The 25,462-nt window shown below is 33.6% G+C and overlaps 1 protein-coding gene across 8 annotated transcripts in view; it reads left to right on the top strand.

The window, feature by feature from the left end:
• Window positions 1–25,462, top strand: part of CNKSR2 (connector enhancer of kinase suppressor of Ras 2) — a 274,913-nt gene that overhangs the window by 70,592 nt on the left and 178,859 nt on the right. For all 8 annotated transcript variants that reach the window (XM_072744442.1, XM_025997461.2, XM_072744443.1 and 5 more), the window contains exon 4: window positions 14,151–14,238. In XM_072744442.1, the coding sequence (XP_072600543.1) occupies window positions 14,151–14,238 (88 nt within the window). The remainder of the gene's footprint in view (window positions 1–14,150; window positions 14,239–25,462) is intronic.

Raw genomic sequence — 25,462 nt, forward strand, 5'->3', positions numbered from 1 at the left:
TTAGAAGGGAAAGGAGAAAAAAATTTTCCATGCTAAGGCATTTGGACTTATGCTGAAGACCTTGAGAACTTGTTTAATAGGGTCATTGAGTTTAGACCTGTGGATCTTGATGATTACTAGGGCTATAGTGTTGGGAAAAATTAAAGAAGAATAAGGATGGGAGAAGGAAAACTAACTTAAGAGCTATTTTAGAAATTAATGCGGCTGCTACTGTTGATGATTTTGATGTTGATACCTCCAGCCACATTCATTTAATCAAAGCAACCCTAGGAGGGTTGTCTCCATTTTACAGTAAGAAAAACTAGCACTTTTAGAGGTTAATTTCAAAACCAAATGGCAAGTAAGTGGTAGAACTATGATTCAACAATACAGTTGATCCTGCTGTTTACTGAAGTTTTTAATTGGAGGAGCAGAAGTGATGATAGAAGAATATTAGAGATATTTATGCAGATAAATAATATTCTGGGACAGATAAGATCTAAAGACTACAGGAGGCATCTAGGTATCTGACTTGGCTGGCCCACTGGATGGTGATGCTATTATCAAAATAGGAACAGGTTATGGTGGAAGATGAACACTGAGTTGAGTGTGAGGCATGATAAATTGTGAAAAGGTCTTTAGAGTATTGCTGCTGAGAAAAAATATCATTGATAGAGATTTGGGAATAGGTGATAAAGTCATGGATATATTAATATTGGTGGTCTAAGGAGAGTTTTAGAATGGTTTCCTTTTATCCTGCTCTATTTGTCTTCTGTACCACTTATACCCTTCTAACACCATATAATTTACTTATGTATTATTATTTCTATCTGATTATATTATGTATGCTTTAAGAGAACAGGGATATTCATCTGATTTGTTCACACTGTTACAATTATCTAGAAGACTTCTTGGCTTATAGTGGGTGCTTTTTGAGTAAATGAAGAGAACTGGGATAAAGAATGAGCTCTGTGAACCAGCAACAACTGAAAGATGAGTAGAAAAAGTGCAGCTTGTGGGTAAAATGAGAAGGCATAACCAAAGAGGTAGGAGAGAATTAGATGAGAGGAGTGTCATGGAAGCAAAGGTAGTAAAGAGGTGTTTGTTTGTGTGTGGGTTTTTTTTTAATATTTCAGTATTTTATTTTTTCCAACTTTATTGAGCCATAATTGACAAATAACTATGTATGTTCAAGGTGTACAGTATGATGATTTGATACACACATATATTATGAAGTGATTACTGTGGTATTAATACATCCAGGTTAGTTAATACATCCATCACCTCATATAATTACTTTTTTGTGTGAGTGGTGAGAACGTTTAAGATGGGAGTAAAGAGTTTTAGCGGGAAAAGGAAGTGGTCAGTAGGGTCAAATGCTACTGAGTGATTAGGTAGGGTAAGGACTGCAAGTGTATAGTGAATCAGGGAATCAGGATATATGTGACCATACTAGCAATAGTTTAGTGGTTTTATTTAGAAGTCATGAAAACTGAAATACATGAGTTGGTTATGAGTTAAAGGTGAGAACTCCTCTTTAAAGAATTTTTTCTGTGAAATGGTTTGCAGTTCAAAATAGTTTTATATGGGATCCCTGGGTGGCTCGGCGGTTTAGCACCTGCCTTTGGCCCGGGGCACGATCCTGGAGTCCTGGGATCGAGTCCCGCGTCGGGCTCCCAGCATGGAGCCTGCTTCTCCCTCCTCTCTGTCTCTGCCTCTCTCTTTCTCTCTCTATGTCTATTGTAAATAAATAAATCTTTAAAAAATAGTTTATATAATGTTAACTTCCACTTTTTACAGATTCTTAATCTTTTAATGGTAATAGAAAAGAGGTAAATAATGAATGCTGTTTCTATAATTGGGAGCTTGACTTTGCTTCCTCCTTTGCCATGGATTATATGAATATCTTATCTATAATATCTATCTTAAGATAGATATTATATGAATATCTATCTTAATATATGATATTAATATGAATATCTTATTATATGATATCTTATGAATATCTTAATATCTTAATATATTAGCCAGTTCCTTGGCTAATATAAATTTCAGAAGATCCTGAAATCAGTTTAAATATAGTAATGCTTTATCTGTAACCATGCCAGGTGAAATGTTTAGGCTGTTTTTTTTTTTCCTGACAAGTAACCCAGACTTATCAGAGATTATTAGTGGGTATGTATTTAAGTTATATTCTTATTCCTTTCAAAGAAATAAAATATTTTTAGGTAGCAGCAAGAACACAAGACAACACTTCATATGTCCTCTTGTTTCATTGTGTCCTACAAGATACACAGGAAACAAAAAACATTAATTGTTGCTAGAATAACCAAAAGAGCAGTGTTATCCATGACCATTACTGTGAATCCTGGCCAAAATGCATCGTGAAATAGTGCAAAGGAGCAGAAGGCTGAGAAAGAGTTGAATTTCAGTTCTGCCTATAGTCCTGGAAATCTTGAACCTTAACTCTGTTTTTATTTTCTTTTTTTTAAAGATTTTATTTATTTATTTGACAGAGAGAGGGAGCACAAGCAGGGGGAGCAGGAGACTGAGGGAGAGGGAGAAGGAGGCTCCCTGCTGAGCAGAGAACTAGATGCCAGACTCTGTCCCAGGACCCTGGGATTATGACCCAAGCTGAAGGCAAATGCTTTTACCAACTGAGCCACCCAGGCACCCCTTATTTTCTTTTTAGAATAGGATGTAAAACCTGCACAATTTGAAGTTCTTTGAAGCACTAAAATTCTATGATTCATTGATCGTGTTCACCAAAGCCTTATGAGGAATATATCCAATTTATTTCCTTTTAAATGATATCAAATGATGAACACTAACAACATTTGTTAGTTACTTGTAGAATCATGATTTAATTCCCTACATCTTCTCTAAATAAATTTAGTTAATATTTTAAAGTTCTAGAACAAAAGGCACCTGGGTGGCTCAGTGGTTGAGCGTCTGCCTTTGGCTCAGGTTGTGATCCTGAGGTCCTGGGATTGAGTCCCACATCAGGCTTCCCTCGAGGAGCCTGCTTCTCCCTCTACCTATGTCTCTGCCTTTCTCCCTGTGTCTCTCATGAATGAATAAATAAAATCCTTAAAAAACAATAAAAATAAAGTTCTAGATCAAAACTAACTTCTTTATGCCTTCTTTATAAAAGGTAGGAATGTATCTTGTCTTGTTTATTTTTGTTTACTTTTGAAGAACTTAGAACTTATGTACTTAATTATAAAAGTTCCATAGAAATGGTGTTGATCAAAAATTCTTAATATTTTGATCTGTTAGTATAGATTTATTTTAATTTAAACAGTGATAAATATTTTGGCATTAAATTTTTTATTGCATTTTAGGGAGAACTTGCATGCACAACAATATGATATGGGTTTATTGCAATTTTTATATTTTATGTCACTTGAAGAAGAAGAAAGGAACAGAAAGAATATGCGAAAATCTTTAATTTAGTTGTAGATATTGAACTAGATGCTTTATATATATCAACTAATTAAATTCTCATGAAGCAGGTATCATTATCCCCATTTTACATATGAAACAGTAAATGACTTGCCTAAAGTCATTTGTCTAACGTGAAAATTGAAATTTGAATCTATTTTTGTTTGATACCAAAGCTCTTCTTGTTTTTCAATTGTTACATTCGTTTGTCATGCTACATCTCCATTCAAATGTTGACTAATTCTTAAAAATTTTGAGAAACTTATTCTTAGGAATGCAACATATATAAACATTTATTTTCATTTTGGTATTTCTCTCCAAGTGGTAATACACAAGAGTGCCACTTTCCCACTTTTGGCCTGGATATTTAAAAATCACTATATAGAATTTTTATTTATAGAAATTTTAGTTTGCATTCTACTTTGAAGGCATAAATGAGATATTTTTAATATCATTGAAAACCTTTTGGGGTGCCTGGGTGGCTCAGTGGTTTAAGCATCTGACTCTTGATTTCTGCTCTGGTGATGATCTCAGGTTTGTGAGATTGAGCCCCACTTTGGGCTCCTCACTGGGCTTGAGGACTAATTAAGATTCTCTCTTTCCCTCTCCCTCTGCCTCCATCTCCCCCACCCCCCCACCCATTAACACACGTGCAGTCTCACTCTCTTGAAACAAACAAACAAACAACCCTTTTGGATGTTTAAGACTTTAAAGTTAGGGAAAAATATTTACAATTTCACAAAAATTTCAATTTCAGTGGAGCTTTCATTCAAATAAAACTCATTTTCAAAAACCAGCTCTTTACGTTTTTAAAATCATATAAAATCTAAGGGTAACAAAATTGCTTTTATTTCCCTCCCATTTTAAATATTTACTTGAATGAAGTAGCAGACTTTCCCAGAGGAAAAGCTTCAGAAATGAATCACCATTTGGTAGCTTTACTGTTTATTTTCAAAGCATGGTTTACTCATCTATTTTTAACTTGCATCCTGCTGTTCTTCACACCTCAGTTTTCCTGCAGTTTTATATGGTTTTGCCAAGTCAGTCTATACTTGGAGGCTTATGGATCACTGTATGTATCACATTGTACAGTAACATCATTAACATTGTCCATAAGTATTGTTTATAGAAAAAGCTTGTTATTTATAGTGAAAGTTCATTATTTTCTCTCATTCTTAGCATTAGCACCTAATTGTAATTATTTCTAAAATACGTTTCAAACCCATTCTATTTTGAAGAGATCAATGAGATACCTTTTATGTCATTAAAAAAATTTTAAATCTTTAAGTCATAAGAGTAGGGTGATAAGGCAAAAATATTTTCTTTGAAATCATTTGCCTTATCTTAAAAAATAGTTGAACTGATTTCTTCTTCCATGATGGGAAACTATAAAACAGAAATTAATTGTGTACCAGGAAAAAAATTACAAAAACCAAACTACTTCAGACACTACCAGATACTGTGGTACATTGTTGCTTGGTCTTTCCTCTCACATACTCACTGCTCTCACTTGGCATGTCTTGTTCCAGAGATAAGCACTAATGTTAGCACTGCCACTGTTTATGGACTGTGCTCAGGCTCAGCTGTGCCAACCTGAGAAATAGCAAGGCATTCCAGATATCCTTATTAACTTCTAAACTTTTTAGTTTTCCTTATTGACTTCTAATTTGTTTAGCATTTCTAAACCACTAATAACTTTTCCATAAATGTAATACTTCTGTTTGAAAAGAACATACAAAAAATACTTTCTTAGAGGGTCATACACCTTTGCACTCAAAAGAGTTATAAGCATTGTATTATCCATATGGTGATTTAAGGGGAATAGTTGCTTAACTTTTAGGATCTAAATAGAATAGTTCCTGTAATGGCCATTTATTGATCAGCCAAGGATTTTTTTTTTATTTTCTGGCATCAGAAAGCTTTCCTGTGATGAATTTAATTTCCTTTACTTGGAGTCACTTCGTTCATTTTTATAAGTAGCCTGAGCTCTAGCTTAGGGTTGTTGTTTTTTTTTTTTTCAGACTGAAGAATAAATTTCTCTTTTTTGTTCTGTTCATGAACTGATTGTGCTCATAAACTCTACAGAGATCTATTTCTTTATCTAGATGATCATTAAGTCACAATTAAATAATCATCTTTGGTAACTCAAAAAGATTGGAACCCTGTCTGTCAGTCATCATTTATTTACATATGTGTCTAGGCAAAATAATCATACCAAACATTAATATCTTCAGGATGAGATTGGTTCTTTAGTGTGGTTATACATGATTTGCCTTTAAAATAAAAATTTCAGGGAAATTCACTACAAGAAAAAAAAATCAGTGTTTTCCTTGGTGTGTGTGTGTAGAGTTGCCCTCCCCCCGAGTTTTCTTGATATTTAATCTTGAGCTAGAAACTTGTCTTACTTGAAATATGAGTGGTCAGGAAAGTGGAAAACATGCCTTAGAATTCCGTTTGCTACAGGCATTCAGTCATCAAATAGATGTTTCTTTTTATATATTTTGAAGATTAAATTTATGGGAAAAATCATGCTATATTTCATCTTATCACTTTTGAATGAAGTTTTCAGATTTTATTAACAGACTTTGACCTTTTCAAACCTAGGAACCCAAACTCTTTCTACTCATGCCAGAAGTATGTTGAGTTCTTAATTAAAATGCCAATTTTTATGCTTCAGTGCAGCAAAAATGGCCTTTAGTTACATTTTTTAAATGATTTTGTCTTAGGAGGGTTTATATTTTACATCTTTTAAAAAATGGTTTTATTGAGGCCTAATTTACATTCTATAAGATACACCTATGCAACATCTCTACAATCCAGTTTTAGAAAACTTCCATAAGAATAGATTTTTCAAAGCTGATTCCTCACTAAGAGGTTAATTTTTTTAAACTGAGAATGTAGATTAATTCATTATATATTTTTTCAATTAACTTTATTTGAAATCTTAATGTCTCTTTCTGTTTTAGTAAATCATGGTGAAAAACAATACTGAGTTTTGGAATGTAGATTAGTGTAAGACAGCCCATAATAGGCTGTGGTATGTAGAATCATTTTGAAAACAGTATGTTAAAAACACTGGAGAAGGAAAGGATCATTTAATAAATAGTATGGGACACCTGATAAAGCCTTTGGAAAATAATGATAGAACGCTACCTGTTGTTTACTAAAACATTTTAAGTATATCATTTATTTAAATGGAAAATAAATCCGTAGGAAAACTGGAGAAAATATAGACAAAAAATGGCTACTAGATGAGAAAGACTTAAGTATTTAAAAATAAGGAATAAAATACAAATGAATATCCCAATTGACTTTTGCCACATAAAACTGAAAAATGTGACAAGGTATAAGACAGATGACAAACTGGGAAAAATAAATACTTGCAACAAACATATCAGAAGCAGAGTGTTAACATGTATTATGTGCATATTACCTTTATATTTTAAAAATACCAAAGTGTAATAGATGAGCACATAGACATTTCAAAAAAGAGGAAACATTGCTGATAAGATGTATGTGCCAAACAACAGAGCTTCAGAGCTCTGAAGTGAAAACTGATGGAACAAGAAGAAAAAGACAAATCCACAATTATAATTGGATACTTTATATCCACTCTCTCATAATTGATAAAACTACCAGACATAAAGTCAGCAAGGATTAGAAGAACTGAATAAACACTAAACAACATTATACAATTGACATTTTTAGAGTACTTCATCCAAGAAGAGCAGAATACAAATTCTTGTCAAGTACCCATTGGAACAGTCACCAAGATAGACCACTTCTGCATCATAAGGCATATTTTGAAACATTTAAAAGAATTAAAAGCCAGCTAGTATGTGTTTTTAACCATAATGTAATCAAACTAGAAATCAAACAACACATTTCCAAGTAATCCATGGATAAAAGAGGAAGTCTCAAGGCAAGTAAAAAACATATTAAACAGAACGAGAAGAGAACAAATCATAAATTTCGTGATACACAGATAGAAACAGTGATAAAAGGAAATTTATAGCACTGAATGCTTATATCAGAAAAAAAGATTTCATCAATCAACTAAGTTTCCATCTTAAGAAATTGCTAATCAATATGTATTAATTTTTAGTTAAGCAAGATGAAAAAGTTCTAGAGGCCTGCTATAAAACATTGTACCTGTAGTTAATACTGTACCTGTAGTTAACAATACTATCTTGTACACTTAAGGTTTTACAAAGGGTAAATCTTGTGTTAACTATTATTATAGTAAAAGAAAATAAAAAATAAGGGCAAAATAAACCTAAAAGCAAGCAGAACAGGGTAATAATGACAAAGGGTCAAAAGATCAATGAAACTGAAAACAGAAACACAGTGGAGAAGTCAATTAAAATAAAAGGATCATGAGGGAACACTACAAATAGTTCATACATAAATTGGCCAGATGAAATTGACCAATTCCAATTCCTTGAGAATCACAAACTATGAACACTTACCTAAGATGAAATAGATACTCTGAATAATCCTCTGAGTATTAAAGAAATTGAATTTTACTTAGAAGCGTTTTATGGTGGGGTATAAAAAGTCCAGGCCCAGATGATTTCCTTGGTGAATTCACATCACTATATGTTTCAAGAGGAAATAACACCAATGCACTAATCTGTTCCAGAAAATAGATGACTAGGTAATTCTTCCTATCCCATTTTATGAGATGATCATGATCCTGATCCCAATATTTGAAAACAGCACAAAAAAGAAAACTATGAACCAGTATATCTCATGAACTTACATGTTAACTTGTTAACTTACATGTTAAAATCCTCCACAAAATATTGGTAAACCAAATCTAACCATATATAAATAAAATTATACACCACAGCTAAGTGGAATTTATATCAGGTATGCAAGGCTGCATCAACACTTAAAAATAAATCAGTGTAATCCACCACATCAATGGATTAAAGAATGAAAATCATATGATCATAACAGTTAATGTAAAAAGAGCATATGATAAAATCCTATACCCATTCATTAGAAGAATTCTCAGAAAGGTAGAAACAGATTGGTAATACCTGAACTTGATATAAAACACAAATAAAATGCAACAGCTAAACTTATATTTCCATTATGAAGAACTAAACGCTTTCCTCCTAAGACTGTGAATAGGGTAATGCTGTCTGCTCTCACCCCTCCTATTTAATAATCTATTGAAAGTCATATCCACTGCAGTAGGCAAGAAAAGGAAATAAAAGGCCTGGAGATTGGAATGAAAAAATAAAATTTTCCCTATTCTCAGATTATACATATCATTGGGTAGAAAATTCCAAGCTATCTACAAAACATCTGTTAGAACTAGTAAGTAAGTAGCAAGTGGGATACAAAGTCCACATACAAAATTAATTATATTCCTATATACTAACAATGAATAATTGGAAACCAAAATTTAAAACATAGTACAATTTACAGTTGCTTCAAAAGTAGTGAGTTGCCTACACATAAATTTAGCAAAATATCTACAGGATCAGTATATGAAAACTATAAAACACTGATGTAGGATATCAAGCAAGATATAAATAAATGAAGATACATACTGTACTCTGTGTTCGTAGATTGAAAGCTTCAGTAAAAATGTTAATTCTCATGTCTCCTTACAGGTATGATGAAATTCATATAAAAATACCAGCAGGGTTTATTTTTTACAGCCACAGACTATATGATTCTAAATTTATATTAAAAAAGCAAACTGAAAAATTCATTACTTTTGAAAAAGAAATAGCTCAGTTTTAAGTATTATATAAAAATACTAATCAAAACCAGTATTAGTTGACAGGATAGAAACCAAGAGAGTCCAGACCATTCCTTTATAGGCCTGGTTAGCTGATTTTTGACAGTGGAAAATGGATAGCCTTTCAGCAAATGGTATTGGAGCACTTAGATAGGCATAGGGAAGAAAGTGAAACTTGACCCAGACCTCACACCTTATATAAAAATTGACTCAAAAGTGGACCACAGATCTAAAGATAAAATATAAAACTGTAAAACTTCCATAAGGAAATATGACTTACGGTCAGTTGAAGATTATCTGAGATGTAGGACTAAAGGTATAATCCAGAAAAAAATCAAGTTTGACCTCATTAAAATTAAAAACCTGTTATATTAAACAGATCCTGTTAAGAGGACGGAAAGACAAGCCATAGACTGAGAAGAAATATTACAGGTCACCTATTCAACAAAACTTGCATACAAAATGTGTTAGGAACTCTCTAAACTCAATAGTAGGAATACCAAAAGTCCAAACAGCAAATGGGCAAAAGGCATGAGGAGACATTTCACTAAAGGATATATATATCAATAGCAAATATGCACGTGAAGATGTCATCATCATTACCGATTAGAAACCCATTCAGGAAATATAGTTAACTATTAGATATAGGTAATATATAACATAAATATGGATAAACACCTTGGAGGGATTAAAGACCTAAATGTGTGACCTGAAACCATAAAAATCCTAAAAAAGAGCATAGGCATTATTTTCTCTGACGTTGGCCATAGCACTTCTTTCTAGATATGTCGCCTGAGACAAGGGAAACAAAAGTAAAAATAAACTGTTGGGACTACATCAAAATAAAAAGTTTCTGCACAGCAAAGGAAACAACAAAACTAAAAGGCATCTTATGGAATGGGAGAAGATATTTGCAAATAATGTATCTGGTAAAGAGTTAGTATCCAAAATATACAAAAATTTATAAAACTCAACAGCCCCAAATCAAATAATCCAATTAAAAAATGGGTTGAAGACATGAACAGATATATTTCAAAAGAAGACATCCAGATGGCCAATAGACACAGAAAAAGATGCTCAACATCACTGATCATCAGGAAAATGCTAATCAAAACTACAATGAAATACCACCTCACACCTGTCAAAATGGCTAAGATCAACAATATTAGGAACAACAGGTGTTGGTGAGGATGTGTAGAAAAAGGAACACTGGCACACCTTTGGTGAGAATTCAAAGTGGTGCAGGCAAGGTAGGATGCAGTATGGAAATACCTCAACAACTAAAAATACAATTACCATAGGATCCAGTAATTCCTCTACTAGATATTTACCCAAAGAATATGAAAACACTAATTCAAAAAGATAGAGGCATCCCTACATTTATTGCAGCATTATTTACAATAACAGAAGCAACTGCAGTATCAACGGATAGAGGAATGGATGAAGCAGAACAATGGAATATTATTCAGCCATAATAAGAATGAATTTTTAAATTTTTTATTGGAGTTCAATTTGCCAACATATAGCATAACACCCAGTGCTCATCCCGCCAAGTGCCCCCCTCAGTGCCCGTCACCCAGTCACCCAAACCCCCCCCACCCACCTCCCCTTCCACTACCCCTTGTTCATTTCCCAGAGTTAGGTGTCTCTCATGTTTTGTCACCCTCACTGATATTTCACTCATTTTCTCTCCTTTCCCTTTATTCCCTTTCACTATTTTTTATATTCCTCAAATGAATGAAACCATATAATGTTTGCCCTTTTCCGATTGACTTATTTCACTCAGCATAATACCCTCCAGTTCCATCCACGTCGAAGCAAATGGTGGGTATTTGTCGTTTCTAATGGCTGAGTAATATTCCATTGTATACATAGACCACAGCTTCTTTATCCATTCATCTTTCGATGGACACCGAGGCTCCTTCCACAGTCTGGCTATTGTGGACATTGCTGCTAGAAACATCGGGGTGCAGGTGTCCCGGCGTTTCACTACATCTGTATCTTTGGGGTAAATCCCCAGCAGTGCAATTGCTGGGTCAGGGCAGATCTATTTTTAACTCTTTGAGGAACCTCCACACAGTTGTCCAGAGTGGCTGCACCAGTTCACATTCCCACCAACAGAGCAAGAGGGTTCCCCTTTCTCCGTATCCTCTCCAACATGTGTTGTTTCCTGCCTTGTTAATATTCCCCATTCTCACTGGTGTGAGGTGGTATCTCATTGTGGTTTTGATTTGTATTTCCCTGATGGCCAGGGATGCGGAGCATTTTCTCATGTGCTTCTTGGCCATGTCTATGTCTTCCTCTGTGAGATTTCTCTTCATGTCTTTTGCCCATTTCATGATTGGATTGTTTGTTTCTTTGGTGTTGAGTTTAATAAGTTCTTTATAGATCTTGGATACTAGCCCTTTATCTGATAGGTCATTTGCAAATATCTTCTCCCATTCTGTAGGTTGTCTTTTAGTTTTGTTGACTGTTTCTTTTGCTGTGCAGAAGTTTTTTATCTTGATGAAGTCCCAATAATTCATTTTTGCTTTTGTTTCTCTTGCCTTCATGGATGTATCTTTGCGAGAAGTTGCTGCGACCAAGTTCAAAAAGGGTGTTCCCTGTGTTCTCCTCTAGGATTTTGATGGATTCTTGTCTCACATTTAGATCTTTCATCCATTTTGAGTTTATCTTTGTGTATGGTATAAGAGAATGGTCTAGTTTCATTCTTCTGCGTGTGGCTGTCCAATTTTCCCAACACCATTTATTGAAGAGACTGTCTTTTTTCCAGTGGATAATCTTTCCTGCTTTGTCGAATATTAGTTGACCATAAAGTTGAGGGTCCACTTCTGGATTCTCTATTCTGTTCCATTGATCTATGTGTCTGTTTTTGTGCCAGTACCACACTGTCTTGATGATCACAGCTTTGTAGTACAACCTAGAATCTGGCATTGTGATGCCCCCAGCTATGGTTTTCTGTTTTAAAATTCCCCTGGCTATTCGGGGTCTTTTCTGATTCCACACAAATCTTAAGATGATTTGTTCCAACTCTCTGAAGAAAGTCCATGGTATTTTGATAGGGATTGCATTAAATGTGTAAATTGCCCTGGGTAGCATTGACATTTTCACAATATTAATTCTTCCAATCCATGAGCATGGAATATTTTTCCATCTCTTTGTGTCTTCCTCAATTTCTTGTTCTGTAGTTTTTAGGGTGTAGATCCTTAACCTCTTTGGTTAGGTTTATTCCTAGGTATCTTATGAGAATGAAATTTTGTCATTTTGAACAACATGAATGGACCTAGAGGATATAATGCTAAGTCAGATAACTCAGAGAAAGATAAATACCATATGATTTCATCCATTTGAAATTTAAGAAACAAAACAAATGAGCAAAGGGGAAAAAAAGGACCAAAGCAAAGAACAGACTCTTAACATTAGGGAACGAACTAATGGTTACCAGAAGCTAAGTCAGTGGAGGGATGGATGAAACAGAGGGTAGGATTTAAAGAGTGTACTTGTCATGATGAGCAGGTTGTTAAAATAAAAAAAGAAAAATATCTTGGGGAAATTCAAATTACATAGCTAATAGAATGGCCAACATCAAAAATACATAAATGAAAAATAGGTTTAAAAAGTATAACCAAAAAAAGATATCTCTTAGATGGACCCATGTGAGAATGGGAGGTGCTTGAGTTGTAGAGTTTCCTAGAAGAAAACAATTATTTATAACCATGAAGCAGTTCCATATATACACATTCTTAGTAAATTGCCTGAAAAGATATCAAATAGAAGGTCTAAAGCACTAAGGATTCAATAATTTGACTAAATTTTCACCTTCACACCTTCTTTCATATTAGTGATTTTATTTTCTTTTTATTAAATGGAGCTTCCCAAATCCTATCAGTGTTGGCCTTACAAAACCTGATGAGCATTCACAGATGAGAACCCATAAGAAGTAATGGAAAATCGCTGTGGATTCGTTTGGTGACAAAACACTTACTAAGAAAGACTGCTCCTATTTGTCGACATAACAATCTTGTAAATATAAGCCTTATATCAGAATATATTTATTATTTATGTTCTAAACTTGAAAAAGGATGTGAAGTGACATAAATAAGCAGTTTAGAACAAAATAAAACTTACTAAGTAAGTCCATAGAAGCAGTGTATTAGTATTTAAGTCTGTGGTGTGTAGGTTCAGATATCCTTGGTTTGAATACCCGTGTTTCCACTTATTATTGTTCCTTCCCTTTTTGTATCTCAGTATTCTCATCTGTAAAATGGGAATAATAGTACCTACTACATAAGAGTTTTTGTGAAGATAATTGGCTACATGTAAAGCATTTAAAACAGTAACTGGCACATAAGTCCTCAGTAAGTGTTAGTTATCATTACTAGCTCTGACTTATATTTCAAGAAGATACTGTATTCATAATCCTCATTTGAAAGTAAACTAAAATGTTGTCTTTACCTAAAGTTCAACTTTATTTGTTGTTTTTAGTTGTGGTGAAGAGACCTTATAAATACCAAATAAATACTGAGAACTAAAAAAAGAAATTTGATGAAAAGAAAACATTATTTGGGGGGCGGGGGCACCTAGGTGGTATAGTCAGTTAAGCATCCAAGTTTTGATTTCAGCTCAGGTCGCAATCTCAGGGTTATGAGATCAAGTCCTACATCAGTCTGCTTGAGATTCTCTTTCTCCCTCTGCTCCTCCCTTCTATATACTCTTTCTCTTTCTAAAATGAATAAATAAATATTTAAAGAAAAAAAGCAAAGCAAACATTGTTTTTTGAATTTAATTCTCTTCTAAGCTGTTTCCTGATTTTTTTTTCTTAAATATGTCCTGAATATTTTTTATCACTATGTAAACTTAAGAACAACTCATTTCCTATTATTCAAGATCTTAACTTAAAAGTCTGTTGCATTTGGGAACTTTTCAAAATTTGTTCCTATTAATCACAATTTTCCTTTTCCCTTTGTAGGTCACCATTTGCTGCTGTCACAGACTATTCAGTTACAAGGAATAATGTCATACAGCTCTGCTTGGAATTGACAACAATTGTGCAACAGGTATTAGATGACAACCTTTCCTTCTGTTAATTTATTATCTTTTTCGTATTCTAACAATGCAGAGTATTCCTTTTTACCAAGAGTAAACCAGTAAGATACTGGTTTGGGAGTTTCTCACGCAAAGATAAATGGTTCTAAATAAACCATATATGTGGTTTGGGAAACTATTCATGTAGCCTAATAAATAAGCATTTTATTTACCAGAAGATGTAAAAGTCAACTCCACCTCCAGAGAAATCATTATAAGATCATAAGTCTTGGGGCACCTAGGTGGCTCAGTTGGTTAAGCATCTGCCTTTGGCTCAAATCATGATCCCAGGGTTCTGGGATGGAGCCCCATGTCGGACTCCCTGCTCAGCAGGGGGTCTGCTTCTCCCTCTCTCTCTGCCACTCCCCCTGCTTGTGTACTCTCTTCTCTGTCTCTCTCAAATAAATGAAATAAATCTTTAAAAAAATCGTAAGTCTGGTAGTCTCACATTTTAGTGAGGAAGATTGTATTGCCTTTCACAAAATGAAATTGCCCCATTTAGATAAAAATCTAAAACTTTTGCTCTAAGACACTGTTCTTTATTAGTACAACTATTAGTTTCACTTATATATTGCACATATGAAAGAATATACGTAACAGCTTTTAACAGTGGTCTATTTACATGACCTGGTTTTTTGCTTTGAATACTATCCAACCCAGGGATCCCCAAATCAAATGCCTTCAGGAGTACCATAGCTAATCTAAATGTTTAAATCAAGCCTGGCATAAGATAAGGAGAAACGTTAGAGTGGTGAATTGACTAGTACATATTTTACAATATTTATTAAATGTAATAACAAAACACATCTAAGAAGTCTGAAGCCCGCAGTTATCATGCTGTGTAAGCCCCAATGTCAGCCTGTTGCCATTGCTTTCTCGGGTGTCTGCATTTGTTAACCTAGCCAGCGATGCAGAAAGAAAGCAGACAATAAAATAAGATGATACCGATGATTATTGGAGAAGTTGATGTTTGATGTTTTAATTTATTCTGCTCCCTGTCCTTTATTACCAGGGATAATTATAGGAAGGAGAATAACTTTGTGACTTTCAATTGTGGAACACATCATGATTATATCATGGCAGTGAGAAAGTCAGCAACTCCTTGTAACTCAGAGACATGGGTGGAGATTGTGAACATTTTTATGAGTTTTGAGATACCCTAACAGTCTCACTGCATGTCTTTATATTTGATATCAGTAAATTTAACTTCTGAATTTCAGAAATCTCAACTGGATAATTGGGAGAAGAGTGGCATTTTAGGACAAGGGTCAACAAACTTTTTGTAAAAGGTCAAATAATAAGTATTTAAGGTTTTGTAGGCTATGTAGTGTGGGCTATCAGGGTCTGTTGTAACTACTCAACTCTGTTGTTAGAGTGCAAAAAAAGCCTTAGACATTGTGTAAATGAATGGGGGTGGCTATGTGCCTGTAAAACTTGTTTTGCAAAAAAAAAGCTGCAGATTGGTTTTGGCCCATGGGCCATCTTTGGCTGACCTGTGTTGTAGGGCAGTGCTAGCCCAGTGTGCTCTCTGGACCAGTAGCATTATCATCACATGAAAACCTGTTAGAAATTCGAATATTGGTATACATCCCAAATGTACTGTGTGGAGGGCCCAGGAATCTGCATGTTTGCTAGTTTTTGAAGTGATTCTGGTTCTCCTACATTGTTCTAGGGCCCAGGGGTAAAAGCAATAATATAATCTATGGGTTATTTTTCTTATAGCTCTTTGTTATCAATGATGTTTCTTAAAATTTATTTTCTAAAACTCTATTTTTTAAAGGCATTAAACTAAACCAAAGATTTGAGATGTGGATAACAGATTATTAGTTTCTTCCTTTTTACTATGAGAGAGAAATATGAGAGAGAAATTCTGTCTGATTTAGGGATACATATTACACAGTATTTGTATGATAACCTTGCATAGCCGTTTAATATAGATATGTGCTCAGTAGCAATCTATATTAAACAATCCCAATAATACAGAATTATTAAGTGCTACATGACCAGATCAGTGATAACTGTATTATGTGTGTTATTTAGGCTTCTTATTTATACATGAGACTCAAAACAGTTGACATGGTAGAATTAAATGTGAGGATTAAAAGTTTATTTTTCAACTTTGTATATATGAGAAACTCTTATTTATTGTCAGTTCTATGAGAATGCAATCCATCTGATATCAGCTTGCAAAATAACTTCATTTACAAGCATAATTATGACAGAAAGTGGGTGTTTTTCAGTTCTTGAGACTCCTCCAAACATCTGGACCTGGATAGCCTATTTAAAGTTTACTTTTGAGTAATTGGCCAATTCTCCATTGCCTTATAAACCGAGACTGCAAATCTAAATGACAATTATGATGTTTTCTTGGCAATCCTAAGGAAGAGTACTCAGGTGTATTCATTTTCTCTTAATTAATATACGATGTTTTCCCACATCAAAAGGGGATCAACAAAGTGATCTTGAAAGAAAATTAGCTTTACTTTAAGTATATAGAGTGAGGTTAGAATTCATAGACTCCAGAGCATACCTTTGTCATTCTAACCTTCAAATGTTACATTGAGAAGAATGGCCAAAATGATTTTTAGTGAATTAAGGTCTCCTGTAGAGAGATTGTCTGGTAGTGAAAGTATGGTTTGTGTCAGATGTGACTAGCTCCCACCCATTCTGCTATTTTAAGAACCTACCATCTAAGTAACAGGTGGTTCAGCTTTTGTTTCCAGTATGTATGAATACCTGCTATTGACAACTACTTCACAATGAACGTTTGCCATTATGATATTGCCCACAGATGCTTGTTTGTGCTCTCAGCAGGACCTTTAACAGCTGCACTCTGTGGTTCTACATTCTTCTTAGGAATTTGCTTCAAGGCATTAATGGTTTAAGTGTTTCTGTTTACAGGTCAGGAAACATTAGGTAGAATAGAGAGACATACTTTCAGAAGTTGAACTTTATGTATATTCTGACTTGACCACATACAGAATTATTGAAAACACTCCAAATAATTGAAATACTCCAAATATGCTCAGATGTAGAAGGACCTTCTGTACTCTCCACCCACTGTACACTCTGTTTAAAAGAGGATGCCTTACCCTTCTTAGGACATTTTGCTCTAACATTACTTGTATCTATTTTTTAAAGTTCAGTAGCTCATAACATTTGTCACAGTTCCTTTTATGTCACTCTCGTTTTCCCATCATATGTCCTATTCCATGTGTCACCTTTAAGATGTTTTTGAACAAAACCTCTTTAGCTAGCTGGTTTTGGTTCTTGCCTTGCCCACACCATCTCAACTTGTACCTGACCATTTATCTTAATTCATCTACTTTAATTAGGTCTTTTCTGTTGTACCCTTTTCAAAAAAGATTTTATTTATTTATTTGAGAGAGACAGAGAGAGAGGGAGATCGTGCACACAGGAGCAGGGGGAGGGGCAGACTCCGCGGAGCCCTGATATGGGACTCAATCCCAGGACCCTGGGATCACGACCTGAGCCAAAGGCAGACACTTAACCATCTGAGCGACCCAAGTGTCCCTTTTCTGTTGTACCTTAAAGGAAATGTTAAGTTACCAGTTTCTCTTAACAAAATACATCTTAAAAAAATAAAAAATAAAAAATAAAAAATAAAACATCTTCATGACATCCTGATTTAATTTACTTATAAGTATAGGATCTGTCATTTTCATACTGGTCATCCCAAAGCTCAGCTTTAATTTTGTTACTTTTAGCAATTTTCTTCTAATTTCCAAATTGATTACAAACTCCTTTCTTTGGAATTTAAGAAGGTTCCAAGTGTATGGTCCTACCATAATATCAGTGTTATCTTCCAGTACTCCCACATATTTTAATTGGAGTCTAGTTTGTGTGGACAATTTATTGTTGATAAAATAGATTTTGTAGTCTCATCTTTTTATGGTGTGGATTCTCCTCAGAACATGCCCATATATCTAATTTCAACCTGGTAAAATTATATTCTATTCTTTAAGGCCTCTAGGAAGTGCCTTATTCATGAAACTGTTATTATTTCCTACAGTTCTTTGTACCATCTTTGTACCTATACCATTTATTTTTAATGTAACTATTGATAAGGTTGAGATCAAATATACCACCTCACTGTTTGTCATCTATGTTTCCCATTTGTTCTTTGTTCTTTCTTTTTTCGGTTTTTATTATTTTTTTTTATGATTCCATTTTGTCCTCTTTGTTGACTTACTAGCTGTAATTCTTTACTGTGTGGGCAGATGTAGAAATCCCTTGAACTTACTTTACATAGCCTTTCACATCTCACCTGTGTCAGTTATATATTCTACTGTGAATAATAATGATCTAACTTCCATTAGATTATGAACTCCTTGAAGACAAAAACGGTGTCTTACTCATTTTCATATATAGTAGGTGCTCATTACATACCTGTTAAAATAAATTGACCTGAGACCAAATTATCTATTCCCTATAGCTAGCACATGCTCAAGAAAAAGTTGGAATTAAATGCTTGAATTGTTACTCATTTTATTTCATCTCCTGTGTGAATGCTGTAGTTCTGTTTCTGCTAGTTATGTAAAGACTCCCAGAGATATCCGAGATACCTATCACTTCACATCTTAGTTTATTCATGAGTTAAAATAAGAGGATTGATCCTCATAACCACTTTCCAATGCTAGAATGAAAGTGAACAAAGCTTCTGAAACAACTTCTATGCAAACACAGAATACTAACAAAACATGTCTTTTAGAGGAAACTTAATTATAAGCATGATGTATTAGTGTCTGTAAATCATCTTTAAAATAATCCGTTATTTTTCTACTGTTATGTGATGTCATATCTTTGGCACCAAGTTTTTCTGGGTTCTGGTCTGTTATTACCTATCATGGCAATAGGAACGAGGTTGATGGATAAAATAATGAAATAAAATAAGTGTTTATTTCTTGATAATGAAACTATGAGTGATTTTATTTCATTTAGACTCTACTTCTCTATATTTTCCAAATTTTCTAAAATGAATATGAGTTGTCAGGAAAAAAATGAATGCTATATACATTAAAGGAATACTACTTTGTTTGATAAAAGAGCACAGCATAGACGAATACTTATTATATTTTAAAATAAATGGTGTAGTTTACAGTCAGTGTCCATCTAATGGTCTCATTCAGCCCTTGTATATACACTAATCACTGCATTCACTCAGAATTGTATACAATATCTGAAGACAGAAATTAAACTTAAGCTACCAGTAAAAGAGGCCAATTTGAATAAGCAAAGTGTAGATTTAAAAAAAAAATATCTAGGGCATGCATTTATTACCAGGCTTTCAAGAAATCTCATCTGAACAGTTATGATGATAGTTATGCTTTGAAATATGCTGTACTTCAAATTATTTTTCACTCAACTTTAATTATTTTTATTCCCTTTGCAGCAAGAGGAGATGATCAATATCTAAAAATAAACTGTCACAAATAGCTTTTTTTTTCCCTTCTTAACACAAAGGGGTGGTACTATGAAATAGGTGGAAAGTGCTTCTTGATATTGGCTACTCATGTTTAAAGGGGTGCTAACATTAGAGGAGAAAGAGAATATAAATTTATTTTAACAAGCTCTATTTGGGGGAATTTACTTAATCTACTCTGTTTTACTTATTTACAGTTGTGATGGGTTTAAAGAGGTCCCTCCCCCAACACTTTCCTTTCCATATAAGATTGGTTGTAATAACACATTACAGAAAAAGGGGGAACTAGTTTTAAAACTGTAAATGGAAAGAATTCTCAACTGAAGATTCATTTAGAGCACTGTCAGCAACTGAATCAGGAAAATGAGACAGGTACCCATGCATTTCTTGCCAGTATTGAAATAATTTCTATGATGCCTGCCCTAACTGGTAGCAACTTGATCTAAAATTATTCTACTGTGCCATTTTTATATTTTCCACTTCAAACACAAAAATGATTATGCTAGTTAAGAAATAGACATGAAGGTATCAGTTTGCAAGATGAAGCATTGGTAGAATTCAGAATACTTGGGGCAAGGGACTCAGGATAGGGCTAGTGAGTATTGGGAGACTTGAGGCTTAGCCCTGTTGCTTCATGAGCATTTCACCTTGGATAAACATGTGCATTTGATTGTACCATCTATAAACAGAAGTAATTCTATTGTGAGAATCAAACTAGATGTATTAAAAATGGTTCAAAAATGTTAAGTGGAAAACAAAAGGAAAGTAATATTTATAAAATAAGTGAGAAATAAAGAGACTTGTTAAAAAGAATTAGAATAACTTTGTTTTAAATAATGAATATACACAAATTTTTTCTCCATTTAGTGTTAGTTTCCTTTAGCTGCATATACAGTGAAATCTGAATTACATGCTGAGAGAAAATTTCAACAGGTCCTGAAACATTTTAGATTAGATTTTGAAATGTTAAACCAGAAGGAAAAACGTCCTTTTAAAATTCTGGTTCTGGTAATATACTTTTACCTGAAATGTCTTGTCTAAATTGTATATATTAGAATGTTTTGATGTTTTCTTAATGAGCTTGCTCATTTTTCAGCTTTTTTATTTTTTTTAAGATTTTATTTATTTATTCACAAGAGACACAGACTGAGGCAGAGATATAGGCAGAGGGAGGAGAAGCAGGCTCCATGCAGGGAGCCTGATGTGGGGACTTGATCCCAGGACTCCAGGATCACACCCTGAGCCAAGGCAGATAGATGTTTAACTGCTGAGCCACCCAGGCATCCCTTTTCAACCTTTTTAGATCCATTTTCCCTGTCCATGGGTATCACTGGCTATTTGGATAGTGTTTGAAACATTGCTTTAGCTTACCATTCCCAGCTAAAAGTTGGGTTAAGAGGGGAAAAGATCAGTAGTCACTTCTGAAAAGTATTGCAAAGAAAAAGGAAATTCTAAAGCCTTTCTTAAAATATCCTGTTTTAGGTATGTAATTATTAATACTACTCAGTAAACACTTTCCTTCCCTATAAAATTTGAAGAAATAGCATGTATTGTTCAAAAAATCTTAACTGAGAGAATCATCATCAAGAACTGAAAGTATATTTGGATGTTGAAAGAGGTTTTATGGTCTTTATTTGCATTCATTACATTGATGTGTTCCATCAGTATGAAGGTTTATATGTAGTACATCTTGTAGTATAATTTTTTCTATATCTTTAAAATTACAAAAGTAGTATCTACTTTATAGAAAAATTGGAGCAACGAAAAAAAAACACTGCTTGTAATCTTCTACTCAAAGATAATCCCTGTTATCATCTTGCCTATTTGATTTCACATTTAGCATTCTACCATAATTTTTAAATTTTACTTCGTTGTTCATATTATGACTCTTTAAAAAATCCAGTATAATTAGCATACAGTGTTATATTGTTTTCAGATGTACAATATAGTAATCCAACAATTCTATACATTACTCAGTATTCATCATGCTTGTACTCTTAATCTCCATCACCTATTTCACCCATCCCCCGACCTATCTCCCCTCTGGTAACCATCAGTTTGTTCTCTGTTTAAGAGTCCGTTTGTCTCCCTTTTTATGTGTTGTTTTGTTTTCTTAAATTCCATGTGTGAGTGAAATGATATGGTATTTGTCTTTCTCTGACTAACTTATTTCAGTTAGTGTTATATCCTCTAGCTTTACCCATGTTGTTGCAAATGGCAAGATTTCAATTGTTTTTATGACTAATATTGAATTGTAAATATATATACCACTAATTCTTTATCCATTCATCTATCAGTGGACAGTTGGGCTGATTCCATATCTTGGCTATTGTAAGTAATGCTGAAAGAAACATAGGGGCACATGTATCTTGTTGAATTAGTGTTTTTATATTCTTTAGGACTTTGGGTTTTTTAAAGTTTATAAAATAACAATATTCATTAATTTTTTAAAATACAGAAAACTATAAAGAAGAATATTTACAGACATCCCAACCTAAGCACCAGAAACAACTGTGCTATTGCTCTGAGCTTTACTATAATAAATATCTGCATTTAAATTGTTAGTCTGACTTCCTTACAATTCATCTGTTCCATTATGCAGTACATTTACCTGTCAGATATATTTTATTTCTTTTATTTTTTAAATTGAATTGTTATTATTTTTCTTATTTTTAAAATTGAAGTGTAATTGACATAAAATATCCTATTAGTTTCAAGTATGCAGCATAGTGATTTGGTATTTCTATGCATGATGAAATGAGCCTCACAGTAAGTCTAGTTGCCATCTGTCACCGTGCAGTTATTACAGTATTATTGACTATATCTCCTATGCTGTACATTATATTCCCATGACTTACTTATTTTATAACTGGAAGTTTGTACCTCTTAATCCCCTTTACTTATTTTGCTTGTCTTCCTGACTTCTCCCCACTCTGGTAACCAACGGTATGTTTCCTGTATCTATGAGTCCATTTCTGTTTTGTTTTGGTTTTTGTTTGCTTGATTTTTTAGATTTCACATATAGGAGAAATCATATAGGATTTGTCTTTCTCTCTCTGACTTATTGCAATTAGCATAATGCCCTCTAGGACTATCCATGTTGTTACATATGGCAAGATTTCATTCTCTTTTATGGTCGTGTAATATTCCATTGTGTATGTATACACACACACACACACACACAGAACATCTTTATCTACTCATCTATGGATAGACATTTAGTTTGCTTCCTTATCTCAGCTATTGTAAATAATGCTGCAGTGAACATAGGGGTACACATATCTCTTCAAATTGGTATTACATTTTCTTTGGATAAATACCCAGAATTGGAATTGCCAACTTGAACAGTGTTATTTTATTTTTAAGTCTTTATTCAAGAAAATGAAAAAAATATTCTTCAAAGATCAATATTGAAAGTGTTTATTTTTAATGGACAACTCCCTCTAAATTATGTATGTGTGTTTTCCAATCACTTTTCTTACCTTTACACTATTTTAAATACAAATCAATAAAAGTAAATTATTTACAAAGTATTTTCTAAATGATCATTTTTAAATAAAAATATAAATGAGCATATTAAGTATATTGCTCTTTTTAAAACATATTCCTGCTTGAATTTAATCTGTCCTGTTTTAAGCAGGTTATTGAGTTATTTACTCAAGATAAATACTTGAGAGAAAAGAAGAGCCTTTTTAGGACTTATTGAATGGCTATTTGTGGTTTAGATTCTTAGAGCATATATTTGTGAATATTAAAAAATAAAAATTAAAAACAAAGGTTGCAGAATTTTTAAAAATTCTGCAAAAATAGCCTAAAGGTGATTTTTAAATTTTCATTACAGATTTATAGAAGGAAATTTGGCCTATAAATTTTCTGACAATAGCTATTGTATTTTGCTTCATTATATTTTATCTGTATTAAGTACCTCCTTTACCTTCTTGGTTGATATTTTATTTGTTTTGTTTTGTTTTTTAAGAAAACATTCACCAAAAACAAAATTAAAAAAAAAAAGAAAGAGAAAAACATTCACCCACTATGGAGCCCAACATGAGTCTTGAATTCACAACACTGAGATCAAGACCTGAGCTGAGATCAAGAGTTGGACGCTTAACCATCTGAGCCACCCACCTCTTGGTTGACATTTTATATCATTTACTCTTACATTTTATGGAAAAATAGTGTAGTGGGCTTTGATATAAAGTATATCTGAGTTCATCATCCTGGCTCTGCCTTTTGACACCCTGTATGAACTTGGAAAATTGCTTCACATTTCTGATACACTTTTGTTTTATCTGTAAAAGTGGATCATACCTTGTTGGATTATAGTAGGGTTGTTGTGAATAATGGAAATTGATCTAGCCCATAAACTGGCATTCAGTGGGAGATTAATAAATGGCCATTTTATTTTTTTATAATAAATTTATTTTTTATTGGTGTTCAATTTGCCAACTTACAGAATAACACCCAGTGCTCATCCCGTCAAGTGCCCCCCTCAGTGCCTGTCACCCATTCACCCCCACCCCCTGCCCTCCTCCCCTTCCACCACCCCTAGTTCGTTTCCCAGAGTTAGGAGTCTTCATGTTCTGTCTCCCTTTCTGATATTTCCCACACACTTCTTCGCCCTTCCCTTCTATTCCCTTTCACTATTATTTATATTCCCCAAATGAATGAGACCATATAATGTTTGTCCTTCTCCGATTGACTTACTTCACTCAGCATAATACCTTCCAGTTCCATCCATGTTGAAGCAAATGGTGGGTATTTGTCATTTCTAATGGCTGAGTAATATTCCATTGTATACATAAACCTCATCTTCTTTATAAATGGCCATTTTAGTTACCTTCTAAAGCAAAAGAGCCCTTAGTAACTCTAAACTCAGGTAGTTTTTACTCTGCAAAAATATGAAGGAGTGATGTTCTGCTTACTTTTGATTTTGAGTAGCAGTAAAGAAAGACCTATTTCTAGAACGAGTGCTTTTTTAAAAAGGACTTTGGTTTAATTTGGGATGTTCTTTAGATTTTAATGCAAAGTGATTATTGTGCCTCATATTCTGGAAGATATTTTGATGTAATACAGGAGTGAATTTTGATCACCTGTGAACTTGCCATCCCTATCCCATATTCACATTACCTAGAGTTGAAAACGGAGAACTCAAAACATGTAAAGGTACAATGCCCACAAATACTCAGTCCTACAGAATGCATGTTGTAAAAGGGTTAGGTTATTAAGATTCAAGTAGTAAATCTATGTAAAATTCTAAAGTGAGGAGATAAATTTTACTGGGGTAGGCATGGTATATATTCTGTGGTTCATGTAATCAGTATTAAACCCTATAAAAGTCGAGCCAGGATAGCCTCTCATTCATCTCAGATAGAACTTTAAATAATATTTTTGCTATATTAGGGTTAGTGTTTAAACCTTCCTGAATCAGACATTCTAGGTGACCTGAAAATTGGACTGAGACTCTTGAGATTGAAACTGGGGCATTTCAGACAGAAAACAGGACAAGTTTTATGTGTAAATTTTAAACAATATGGATTATATTACTTAGCATACTTGTTGATGAAAATATGAAAGGTCATTCTGGGTTTTTTACTTTGTATTTAAACAAACAGTGTATTTAGTTCATTATAATTATACTTAATCCTTTTTTCTTCAGCTGTTTTAGTTGATTATGAAGTAGCAAAACCATTATCTTTTAAAATTTCTCTATATAATCCTAATATAGTGAATCAGAAGTTAAATTTAAAACT

Source organism: Vulpes vulpes, chromosome X (genome assembly GCF_048418805.1).
Source record: "Vulpes vulpes isolate BD-2025 chromosome X, VulVul3, whole genome shotgun sequence".
In the NCBI taxonomy this organism is placed as follows: domain Eukaryota; kingdom Metazoa; phylum Chordata; class Mammalia; order Carnivora; family Canidae; genus Vulpes; species Vulpes vulpes.